The following is a 12843-nucleotide window of genomic DNA, read 5'->3' as shown; positions in this document are numbered from 1 at the left end:
CCTCGCGGTCGACCTCTGCCCCCCTGCCAACACCGACTGCGAACGTCCCAAGAGATAGGAGGAGAACCACTGTAAAACTGTGCCTCCCACTCCCAATCCCCTGAGACGCCGCAGCAAGATACCATGGTCGATGGTATCGAAAGCCGCCGAGAGGTCTAATAGGACTAGGACAGAGGAATGCCCCCTGTCCCGAGCCCTCCAGAGATCATTCACCAGCGCGACCAATGCCGTCTCCGTGCTGTGCCCGGGCCTGAAACCCGATTGGTACGGGTCTAGATAATCCGCTTCATCCAGGACCAAAGGGAGCTGATGCGCCACCACACTCTCAACAACCTTCGCAAGAAAGCGAAGGTTGGAGACAGGACGAAAGTTGTTCAATACAGCCGGGTCCAGGACAGGCTTCTTGAGGAGAGGCCTCACCACCGCCTCCTTCAAGACGGCGGGGAAGATACCCTCACTCAAAGAGGCCGATATAACTGCCTGGAACCAGCTGTGTGTCCTCTCCCGGGCTGCATAAACCAGCCAGGAAGGGCACGGGTCCAGTAAACATGTGGTGGTGCTCAGCCTCCCCATGATCCTGTCCACTTCCTCCGGAGTTACAGAATCAAACTCCTCCCAGATGGTATCGACAAGACCACCCGTGTCCTGATCGTCAGACTCTGCCCAGTCAGAGTCCAAACCGGTCCGAATCCGAGCGATTTTGTCCGACAGATGTTGGTTAAACTCCTCGGCACGTCCCTGCAAGGGATCCTCCCTCACCTCCTGATTTAGGAGGGAGCGAGTCACCCTAAACAGGGCGGCCGGGCGATTATCTGCGGACGCAATAAGGGTGGCGAAGTGGTTAGACCTCGCCTCCCTAATTGCAGCGAGATAAGACCTAATATAGGCTCTTAGTCGCAATCGGTCGGGTTCGGACCGGCTGGACCTCCAACCGCTCTCTAGGCCCCGTCTCCGACGCTTCATCTCCCGGAGCTCCGCAGAAAACCATGGAGCCCGACGGGATCTGCACCGGGTCAGGGGCCGCAAGGGTACAACTCGGTCAAGGGCCTCAGTGGCCGTCCTTTCCCAGGCCTCCACTAGGGCCTCGGCCGAGCTGTGAGTGAGGGAGGCAGGTGGGGACCCCAGCGCCGCCTGGAACCTTTGGGGATCCATTAAGCGTCTGGGGCGGTACCATTTGAGTGGTTCCAAACACCCACGGCGGGGGGTGGCAAAACGGAAGACCAGCCGCAGGAGATGATGATCGGTCCATGACAGGGGCATAATAATTGGAGAGCCCCCACCAAGATCATCTAACCACCGTCCAGACAAGAAAACAAGGTCAAGGGTGTGGCCTCCTTCATGAGTCGGTCCCGTAATTACTTGCGTCAGGTCCATGGCCGTCATGGAGGCCATGAACTCCCGAGCTAACTCAGATGATCCTCCCAGCGATGGTAGGTTGAAGTCCCCCAAAACTATAAGTTTCGGGAACTCAACCACCAGCCCCGAGAGGACATCAAGCAGCTCAGGCAGGGCTGCTGCTGCGTGACTAGGCGAAAGGTACACCAGCAGCAAGCCCAACTGCGCACCAGGGCCGCATCTCAAAAAGAGAGACTCACACCCGACTGTCTGGGGAACGGTGGCCTCCCGCGGACACAAGGTCTCCCTCACAACAACAGCCACTCCCCCACCCCTACCCTGAGCCCGAGGCCGGTGCAGCACCCGGAAACCTGGTGGGCAAAGATCAACCAGAGGAACACCGCCCTCTGGGCCCAACCAGGTCTCCGAGATGCAAGCCAGGTCAGCCTGCTCACCCTCGACCAAGTCTCGAACGAGAGGAGCCTTATTAACGACCGACCTGGCATTCAAATACACCAGCCGGAGCTCAGGAGGCTGCACATCCTCACTCCCGGGACCTCGGGGCGGAACCAGAGGGTCGGAGTGCCTCACCGCTTGTAAGCAGCGGAGAGGCCTTCCCTGAGACCGATACGGCCCTCTGTTCCTACACCTGCTGCCATTCCCTATCGTCGTGGGAATGGGCAATCCCACGACTGGCCCTGGAGCCCCAGAAGCAGCCGACCCCCGCTCCTCCCCATCGCGATCAGCCTCAGCACTAGCCTGAACAACGGTAGATGGACTGCCCCCCTCGTCCAAACAACCAAGAAAAGAACCCTCCCTCCTCCCTAACCCCCAAAAAAATTTTGACAAAAAACAAATCAAAGACCTCCTGTTAGGTCTACGTCGGAGGTCCGTAACCGTGCCCGGCCATCTCTCAGGATCCCAATAGATGGGACCTTCCTCGAGATTATACTCGGCTGGAAAGGCGGGCCGCCTCCAGGAGGGGGGAGCACCCCTAAGAATCCAAGTGCTACATTCTCTTTTTATAGTGGATGTTGTCATGGAACTACTTCGTAAATGTAGCATCTCTGCATTTGACTATTTAAATTGTATTTGGGATATTTACATTCATTAATTAATACATTTAAAATTCAAGGATTCCAATTAAAATTCTGTTCATTTCTTGATAGTCTTTTACCATGTTAAGGAAGAAGATTGTTCATTATTGCGGTTCGGATCAGAAAAAGCAAGCCAATGCAGCCTTCCTCATAGGCTGTTACACAGTAAGTATTTTAACATCTTAAACTGGCAAAGTTCACAAATTTGAACATACTCTTCTGTGTTTGAAAGATCAAAGAGTTGTACTTCTATGCCAGGCATGTCAAACTGCCGGCCCACGGGCTGGATGCATCATACTGAAACCGTGCCCACCCCATTGCCGGCATTGGGGAAAAAGTCATGATACGTCATGCGACGTCCTGAGTTTGACATGCCTGTTCTATGCATTTTCTTTCATCAAGGGAACTTTAGTATAAATTCTCTAGACTTCATAGTTACAGAACTTATTTAAGTAAAATAAAAATTACATTGAAAAGCAGAACACTTTGAAATGGCAGTCACAAAGTGGACTCAATCTGAGTGACAGATAGTAATGGGGGGGGGAGCAAAATGCTTGTTTGAAAGTAAGAGTAGGGTCCAAAACATGTCTCCAAACAAACAAACAAAAAGCTAAGCTCCATGCTCGTGAGCATACCAGGAGCTAGAAAAAGTGAGAGAAAGCAATCCCGGTTTGATTTCATGGCTCACTACTTTATAACATTGTGTTTTAAAAAATGACATACTCTTATCTTAGATGTAGTTTCTGTAAAGTTGACTTTTGATAGCCTCAAAGTATGCAAGTTTGGGATTGCAGCTTTAATTTCCATCTTTATTAATTACACCCACTTCTTATTTAGCAACTATGTCAATTTAGCAATCATGTAGTGATAATAAATGGCAACAAAAATTCATTCTTTTGACCAATGCAGACATTTAGAATCAACTTTCCTATGCCTGACAACAAATGTTTTCAGTGTGAGACTGATTAAGGTCTGGTCAGTTTCAATTTCAGTTTCAAGCCACAGGTGAGCCAGTGGAAGGGTTCTAATCACTACTTAAGGTCACAGAACTCAGCTTGTTCAATTGATTTTCATTGATTTGTGCTTTAAGTTGTAAGCCGCCCTGAGTCTTCGGAGAAGGGCGGGATATAAATGGGATTAAAAAAAAAATTGTGGTTATGACTTTTTAGGGAAATACTGTGCTGCAGAGAAAAGCAGCTCAGGAAAAGATAGCTTGTTTAAGCCATCTCTCCACCCTGCAAAGAAAGTGGGGGGGGGGATGTCAAGCACAGGTCAATGTAGGAGAAAAGTATCTGAAAGAAGCCAGTCGTAACCAGTGACCTTTGCTTTCTCAGTCATGGGTTTGCTTAGCCATTTCACTTAATGGCAAAGTCAAGAGAATGCTACATGAGGAGAGGGTGTAGTTATAATTTTTATGTAAAAGGTGCTTTCATTCATGTAATGAAGGAATTAAACCAATGAGGCCAAGGTGGAAAAGTGAATGGGCTCCTGACCTGAAAGATTATCCTTTCTCAAGCTCCCTCTACAAGTTAAAGTACACGTGCTTTATGAAGAGTAAGTGGCATGATCCACTGGTTATGAACTGATCATCCAAAAATAATAGTCCTTATGGAAATCCTTCCTGTTCTTAATAGCACTTGGAATTGTGATTTCATACTTTTCATAAAATCATTGTGCTGTTCCTTTATTTGTTAATAATGCACAAAAATCTGTTTTAAGCCATTCTTAAAGAAGATCCAGGATAATAGCCATAATTATTTTCTCCTATGCATGAGGGTGGATGGGTGTCACGATTTTGAGGACCATGCCTGAGAGCCATATTTTCAATAGACTATTCAACTCAAACCTAATAGGATATCACTGTGCAATATAACACAGAGTTTTTATTCAGATAATCACGCTGCTCACACTTGCTTGTTTTAATTACCCCGGGATACACATTCTTTTAATCCAATTCAGTTATTGCTAGCAACTGGGAAGGAGGGCATTAATCCATTTTTTCTTAATTATTTTTGGACTCAGTGGCTTGATCTGGGACATTATATCACCCAAGGGGTTAGTTTTGACTGATTTGGATGGATTGTAAGATTTAAATAGCAGAAATTATGTTATCATAAAATAGTGTTTTTTACATGATCTGGGAATGCTCTGGGGCTTTGTTAGTGAGAACTGTATGCAGCCCATGTGCCACTATTTGTCACCTTCAATTTACAATATCCAACATTGTCAAACTTGATTTATCATTTTCTTGTTATAGCAGAAGAATGTGGGTAAAATAATCTTTATTTTAACACAAGTACAGCCTCATCTGTTTTCATTACAATTCCAAATGTATCTTTACTGCAGATTTATCTGAATTAATATTCTAAAAGGAATTTAAATATTTAATTTGCATGATTACTTAATCCAAAAATAATTTAAAGATAGTTTAATCAAACTAGTTGCTATTGATATAAAATAATTGGATAGTTGTTAACATGAAACTTCAGCTGTACTTATCTTAGAGATTTTTGTACTTTTGTGCGCACAGTGAAATACCTTTGCTAGGACATGTAATATATGTATTACAAGATGTAAAATGTTATCCATATATGTAACCTTAAACAAAATACAATTGCTGCAAACAAGTGGTTTTATTCATATAAAATATTTTCATGTTTGTTTAGATGATTGAGAATATAATTAAAAACTTATGATTTTCTTGCTTGTATCAAAATTATTATGATATATAATGTCTTTTATTCTAATAGCAATTTCCTCTTTTTAAGAAGATGTTTTAAAGATTTATTTCCCACTATGATGTGTGTGTGAGAGAGAGAGAGGGGGGGGAGGGAGGGAGGAAGGGAGAAAGAGATCTCAGTTGATCTGATCTTCTCAAGTTGAAAAGCCAAATGCCTTGAGCAGATTACACAGAATTAGAATGGTCCGGGTTACTTACGGGAGCACCTGCGGCCGGCATCAACTTCCCTTCGTCCAGTGCGCTCCCACAGAGAGGGCCTCTTTAGGGTGCCGTTGGTCAAAGAGTGTCGACTGGCGGCCCCCAGGGGGAGGGCGTTCTCTGTGGGGGCGCCAGACCTTTGGAACCGTTTACCGGTGCAGCTCCAGATGGCTCCCGATCTTCGCTCCTTCCGACGTGACCTAAAAACATATTTATTTGAACAAGCCGGCCTGGTCTGATGGGTTTAGGGGTATTTTAATACTATTGTATTAACTTATTGAATTGGGCTGTAGTATTTAATATTTTTTAACTTTTATATATTGTATTTTATTGTATTGGCCTGTACACCACCCTGAGTCCTTTGGGAGAAGGGCAGTATAAAAATTAAATTATTATTATTATTATTATTATTATTATTATTATTATTATTATTATTATTATTAATAATAATAATAATAATAATAATAATAATAATAATAATAATAATAATAATATAATTTTTGAATGGGCTCATGTCCCTAAGGATGAAAGTAAATATATTTAAGTTAAAGAGATTCATATTGCTCAATGCTAAATTCCTTTTTCAAAGAACTTGTTATGGTTGTTAATAGCCTTTCCATTCTAGTCTCTACTATTTGGGTTTGAAATTGTGTTAGATGTTTCTAGAGGACATTTAGTAAGTTTTCAGGGCATATTAAATATGTAGAGTTAAATTAACTTTCTACTTGATGTGAAATTCTTATTATTACAATGAAAGTTCTTGTGTTAATTAACTGGGTTAGTATAGCTTAGAATTTAACGTATCTATTAGCTATTATCAGAATGCTAATATTTTCAAGCACCTGTAAAGTATTATAGTAAATGCATTTTTCTAATAGTTATTGCATTCTTCAAAATATAACTGACAAAATAATGTTTTCAAATTTTAGAGTGCCTTGCAATTCTGAAAGATATTTTTAATCTTAGAAATACAGTTATGTACAAAGTCGTCCTATGTAACACAATTCAGAGACAGTTAAAAAAGCTTTTAGGTCAGTGACTCTTATGTGCTTAATTGGTTTTGGGACACAGTTCAGAATGTCACGTGCATCTTCTTGGGCAAAGCAGATGAAGCCAAAAATATTCTTTTTCATAACTTCTATCTGTAACACTTTCTGAAAATGTGATTGCTGCTTGCTTCTTCTGCTCTGTAAAGACAGATTTTTGTCTTTATGGATGTTTTCCATCTGGTGATATACCTAATTTTTGTTAAATCCTGTCCTTATCTACCATATTCAGTAAGGATACCAAACACACAAAATGATTAGTCATGTAAAGTTCAGCAGCAGCAGCAGAAAGAGGTGTTTGAAATAACATAAGAAGATTGCAAAATTCCTTAAGACCTTATAGGTTTTCTTAGTAATCTGGTTGCTTAGTCTTTTGTAATTATTTCTCATCTCATATATTGACACTTATTGTATGCCAAGCTGTATTGAAGTAATTAGAATGTGCAAACCTGGATTTGTGCTGCTGGAAAAGCATGTAGAAAATGTTGAAGAAATGAAGTAGCAATTAGAAAATAGTGGTTGTTTTTGCTTTCCTTTCCTTAACTAAAGATTAATATCTTTATTAATGGGTGAGATTCAAGGTGCTGGTGATGACCTATAAAGCCCTAAATGGCTTGGGTCCGGGATATTTGAGGGAACACCTGCTGCCAGCATCAAGCTCCCTTCGTCCAGTGCGCTCGCAGAGGGAGGGTCTTCTCAGGGTGCCGCCGGTAAAAGATTGCCGGCGGGTAACACCCAGGGGGAGGGCCTTTTCTGTGTGTGCGCCTGCCCTCTGGAACCAGCTGCCCGTGGAGCTCAGGACTGCCCCTGACCTACGTTCATTCCGCCGAGACCTGAAGACTTGGCTCTTTGAGCTGTCTGACCCAGGCTGAGAATTTTAACTGGGTTTTATTTTCAGGGATAATTTAATCTTTTCTTTGTCTTTTAACTTTGTATTTTATATTGGTGTGATTTTAAAATGCCCTGTAAACCGCCCTGAGTCCTTCGGGAAAGGGCGGTATATAAATCTTAATAAAATCTAAATCTAAAATCTAATATGCCAATTTTGTCTTAAAAGGGAGCACTGTGTGGGAAGAAACGTAAAATTCTTCATATTATCACACTAAACTTCTGCAGTGGGTGTTTTCTGTCTACTAATATTACAAGGATTAACACAGAATGTCCTTCCTTCTGCTTCCTTTATGTGTCTCAGTTTAGAAATAGCTTCTATTTGTCTTGTCCTCCTTTCTTTGTCTTTTGCCTCCATCTCACTTCTTCTTTCCCAACCCTGCATTAACTTAGTAACAGTGTTTCTTTTTCTCAGGCTTGGCACTAATTATGTTTGGAGGGCTACCCTTCTTGGGTCCTACCCCCAAGAATTGCTGTAATTCAGGTGATCTTCTCCAGGACTCTTCTCTGTGTACTTTATTTTCTCATCTTCTTCCTTCAGGGTAAGCAGTTTCCTTCACATCTTGTGTTCCCCCTCCCCCCCTTTTTTTTCCTCCTAAAAATCCTTCCTAGGTTTCAACATTTTCTAGTTGTAACCTGTTTTAGATGGCGCTGTTGAAGCAGACACATCATCTCTGATGTAGCTTTCAAACGTGTAACTTCTTTCCTATTAGTTTGAAATTAGATGAAATGAAACATATGCCATTAAAATCAGTTTTAACTTCTAGGTTAATGCATAAAAACGTAATGCCAGAAGTATGTTTCATGTTCAGTGTGTAGATTTTCATAGGCATCTCCTTATTGTATTTTTTAAAAAAATGTGTTCTTCAGATTTTATGTGGCTGCTGGTATTTTTCTTTTGCTTTTTATGATGTTCTCCTTCTCTCTCAGTTGGGTATACCATACAGTATTCTTGTGTGTATTTAATCCAAGGGATGATCTATTACCTTATCTTTATCCTATATTAGATGTCAAGGTTCACTTTCTACCATACACAAGGATTTTTTTTTCCTCTTTTACCGGCTTAAGAAATTTCTGTTGCCTTTAATTTTGCATCATTAATTCATAGGTTTTGTTTATGTACTGGTTTAGGATTATGATTTTGTAGGGATAGACTTTTTTTTTCTTAACTTCATGAAAATATATTTTTTAAATAAAAAAAAATATAAACTGCTGGAGACTTTGAAATTATCCTAAGTCCAGTAGGTCTTGATATTTGTTTTTTTCTAAAAATGTACTTAATTTTACAGGTCTTCCTCTCTTCCAAACTTTGTGACAGCTGTTTTAACTTTGATTCAACTTCATTGCATGTTTTCAACTAGAAAATATAAGTACAAGAGATTTGCATCTGTTCTATATATAAGCTACTTTGGATGCTGCAGATAAGCTGTTACCCAACTGTTATAACCTAGTTAAGAATGCTTCCTTCCTTCCTTTATTTGAGTTCAAGTACCTTCCTTCCTTTACAATAATGCAGTGTTAACATCTCCATCAATGTTAAAAGTAATTGAATTGGAAGAATTCACTCCTAGGTTGGGGAAGAGAAAATGAAATCCATGACCTGTTCTTAATTGTTTTTCCCCAACATGATTGCAGCCAGCTCTATTTTGCCTTTATTAACTCTTAGGATAAATGTCAGAAGAAAATAAGGACTCTTTTCTTTGGTACTTCTCAAAGAGAATTGTGAATATATATAGATTTGTGTTGCAGGTTAATCCAGTGCTGTTATAGCAAAATGTGTTCTGAATATTGGTACTGTTAACACCTAACTGTGGGTGGGGGGGAACGGAATAACAGTGATTGTCAATGATTAATTTGGTAGAATCCATTGCTAAAGCATTGTTGGAATTAAATAAATATGAACTAATCAGTATCTAGGAAGGAGACTGTGAACATACAGATGAAATAACTTCTTCATAGTAAATATTAATTTACTTGGTAGAAAATATTTAGTTTTAAATCAGTGTTTAAAAAAATATAAAATACGGGTTTTTTAAAAAAATATCTAAAACATTTCCAAGAAGTTAAAATGTTGAAATGCAAGAGTTTTTCAATTATAATACACGTCTTTCTGGATTTATAGGTAGTCCTTGAGTTATGGCCACTTGTTCAGTGACCATTCTAAGTTACGACAGCATTAAACAAAGGGACTTAGAGCCGTTGTATCCCACTCATGATCACATGAACAAAATTCAGCACATAGCAAGAGCATTAGCACTTATATACCGCTTCATAGTACTTTACAGCCCCCTCTAAGCGATTTACAGAGTCGGAATATTGCCCCCAACAATCTGGGCCCTCATTTTAGCGACCTCGGAAGAATGGAAGGCTAAATCAACCTTGAGGCCTGTCAGGATCAAACTCTTGGCAGTAGAATGCAGAGTTAGCCTGCAGTACTGCGTTCTAACTACTGCACCACCATGGCTACACATGAAACGTCTTCCTTCCCAGGCTTCTTCTGCTCAAGCCACTCACACCATATTATAGCACCTCCGTTCCCCAACTCATACACAGCCTGCACTATGTCTCAGGGCCTTCTCCACCTACCCTCATCATACTTTGAGACCGTATTGCTTAGCAGTAGCCATGCCAGTCCCAATTGCAGTATAAGTCAAAGACTACCTGTATGTACTATTCTCTCATATTTTCTTAACAATAAATGTCCTTTAGCTTCCTCTCTGAAACTATAATCATCCTTGCAGAACTAAGATTACAGTTTTTTAGTTGTTCCTTTCTCCTTCTCTCTGTTTAATATTAGGTTACTTTTTTAAAAAAGAAAAATCCAGGGAACATTTTTTTTCTTAATTGCATCCATTGTATTTGCCTAAGTGGAGAATATACAGTAGTACCACTTGGTATAGCTTTTCTTGTCTCTAAGGAAATGAAGCATGTTGCAAGTTAATTACATTTATCCAGCACGATAAATACAGCAAGATTGAGCAGCATCTTTGTCTATTTTGCGCCTGGCAGGAAAAGGAACAGCAAACATAATTCCATTACAGCTTGCAATATGTGAATGTGTGCGTTCACATTCTTCCTGCATACAGAACACTCAAAATTTGTTGTGGAGAATAGGAGATGTGCTGTAGAAAGTGTGAAAATGATACTCCATACAAGCTTGCATGCTATGATATTTCTTATGAGAAAACATTCTGAATTCTGAAGAAAACTGAATTAAGCACTATACCATCCCATGGCCCTGAGTTAAGCACTATGTCCTGGATAGCTAGTAATGCAACCCCACATGATTGTAAACTTAAAAAAAATAGTGTGATTTTTAAGTGACATTTATATACAGTAACTATATTATATATTTTATATGTTTTATATATTCCTTTTCAAGCCAGAGGTTTTGAAACCCATTTACTATAAATTAACGGCTTTGTATAAATTTTGTAGAACAGAGGTGGGGAACAATGGTCTTTTTAGGACTTGTGGACTTCAACTCCCAGAATTCCTGAGCCAGCAGGAATTCTGGGAGTTGAAATCCACAAGTCATAAAAGAGCCATCATTCCGCACCCCTGTTGTAGAATGTGTTGCAGTGTACCTACTTCAAGGGGGTAAGAAGACAATTATAAAAACCACCATCTTAGAAATCAGTACTTATTAAATTTAAATTTAATAAATTAAATTTAAATGCCATCTTTTTTGCAAGAATTCAAGTGCTATACTGTACATAGTGCTTCCTGAACCTTTCCCCCCATGTGTGGGATAGGCCAAGGAATGTGACAGGCTCAAAGTCACCCAGTGAGCTGCTCCAAATGAAGTTGTTTCCCCATTCCTAGTATAGCACTTTAACCACTACATACTAATTCTTCTTCATTTATGCTTCCATTGGATCCAATATTAAAACCACTAATACTAACAGTTTTCAAGTAGCTTTGGATGGGGCAGGGGACACATTTCTGGGCTGTATGCAACTTCAGGAAATACAGGCTTAACCATAGTAATTGAGACTGGAGTTTCTGTCATTAAGCAACGCAGTCATAAAGTGCAACATCACATGACCATACCACTTAACAACAACACTCCCAGGTTACAGTCATTAACTGAGAATTTCTTATGATAGAAACTTCTGACTTCCTGCTGCTTCCCCATTGATTTTGCTTGTGGGAAGCCAGCAGGGAAGGTCACAAATTGGGCCCATGGGACGCTGTGACAGTCAAAACTCCAGGCCAGTTGCCAGGCACCCTGATCACAGTCACATGATCACAAGGGCAATTTGCCAGCCAGAACTTTGAAGACTGATTAGTAGTACCACTTGTTCAGTACTATCACAAGTTTGAATGGTTGCTGAATATTGGTCATTAATCAGTTGGAATGGAAAGTATATTTTCTTTTCATCTTCTCAATATAATCCTCAAAATTCCTAGTTGGGAGATCAAGTGAAACTGTTAGTTTTGAAATTTGGTGTTTAAAAATGGTGCTAAATGTTATTTTATAAAACATTCCCCATTTTATACGAATGCTTGCAGGTTTGTACAAAGTGTTTTACTTAATGTAAAGCTTCCTCATATTTGAAGTACAAACTAACATTTTGTAGTTATTGTCAGTATGGCTTTTCAGATCAGTTTCTAGTTATTAAGAGTTTTTTGAAGCTTACATTAACTACAGAGGGATCTCAGAGTCCTAGTGAACAATCACTTACGTATGAGCCAGCAGTGTGCTGCAGTTGCCAAAAAAGCCAACACAGCAATAGCAATAGTGCTTAGAATTATACACCGCTTTACAGCCCTCTTTAAGCAGTTCATAGAGATGTATATTAAACCATAGAATGAGTCATTGGTTCATCATTGACTTGGCTGCTTTGTTCTTAGTTCCTATTTAGTCCTAGTGGACAATCACTTAAATATAAGCCAGCAGTGTGCTGCAGCTGCTAAAAAAGCCAACACAGTGCTAGGCTGCATTAACAGAAGGATAGAATCAAGATCACGTGAAGTGTTAATACCACTTTACAGTGCCTTGGTAAGTTCACACTTGGAATACTGCATTTAGTTTTGGTCACCACGATGTAAAAAAGATGTTGAGACTCTGGAAAGAGTGCAAAGAAGAGCAGCAAAGATGATTAGAGGACTGGAGGCTAAAACATAGAAGGAACAGTTGCTGTAATTGGGTATGTCTAGTTTAATAGAGAGGAGGACGAGAGGGGACATGATAGCAGTGTTCCAATATCTCAAGGGTTGCCACAAAGAAGAGAGAGTCAAGCTATTCTCCAAAGCGCCTGAAGGCAAGACAAGAAGCAACAGATAGAAACTAACCAAAAAGAGAAGCAACCTGGAACTAAGAAGAAATTTCCTGACAGAACAATTAATCAGTGGAACAACCTACCTCCAGAAGATGTGAATGCTCCAACTCTGAAAGTTTTTAAGAAGAGACTGGACAACCATTTGTCTGAAATGGTATAGGGTTTCCTGCCTGAGCAGGGGGTTGGACTAGATGATCTCCCAAGATCCCTTCCAACTTTTATTGTTGTATTATTTATTTATTTATTTATTTATT

The 12843-nt window shown here is 40.4% G+C and overlaps 1 protein-coding gene across 9 annotated transcripts in view; it reads left to right on the top strand.

The window, feature by feature from the left end:
- CDC14B (cell division cycle 14B) overlaps positions 1-12843 on the top strand; it is a 76076-nt gene that overhangs the window by 30030 nt on the left and 33203 nt on the right. For all 9 annotated transcript variants that reach the window (XR_014491126.1, XR_014491127.1, XM_083351990.1 and 6 more), the window contains exon 4: positions 2505-2597. Coding sequence is in view for 7 of the 9 variants with exons in the window: in XM_083351990.1 (XP_083208116.1) it covers positions 2505-2597 (93 nt within the window). In the remaining 2 variants the exon portion in view is untranslated. The remainder of the gene's footprint in view (positions 1-2504; positions 2598-12843) is intronic.

Source organism: Vipera ursinii (genome assembly GCF_947247035.1).
Source record: "Vipera ursinii genome assembly, chromosome: 2".
NCBI lineage: Eukaryota > Metazoa > Chordata > Lepidosauria > Squamata > Viperidae > Vipera > Vipera ursinii.
This window is presented reverse-complemented; position numbering and strand designations above follow the sequence as displayed.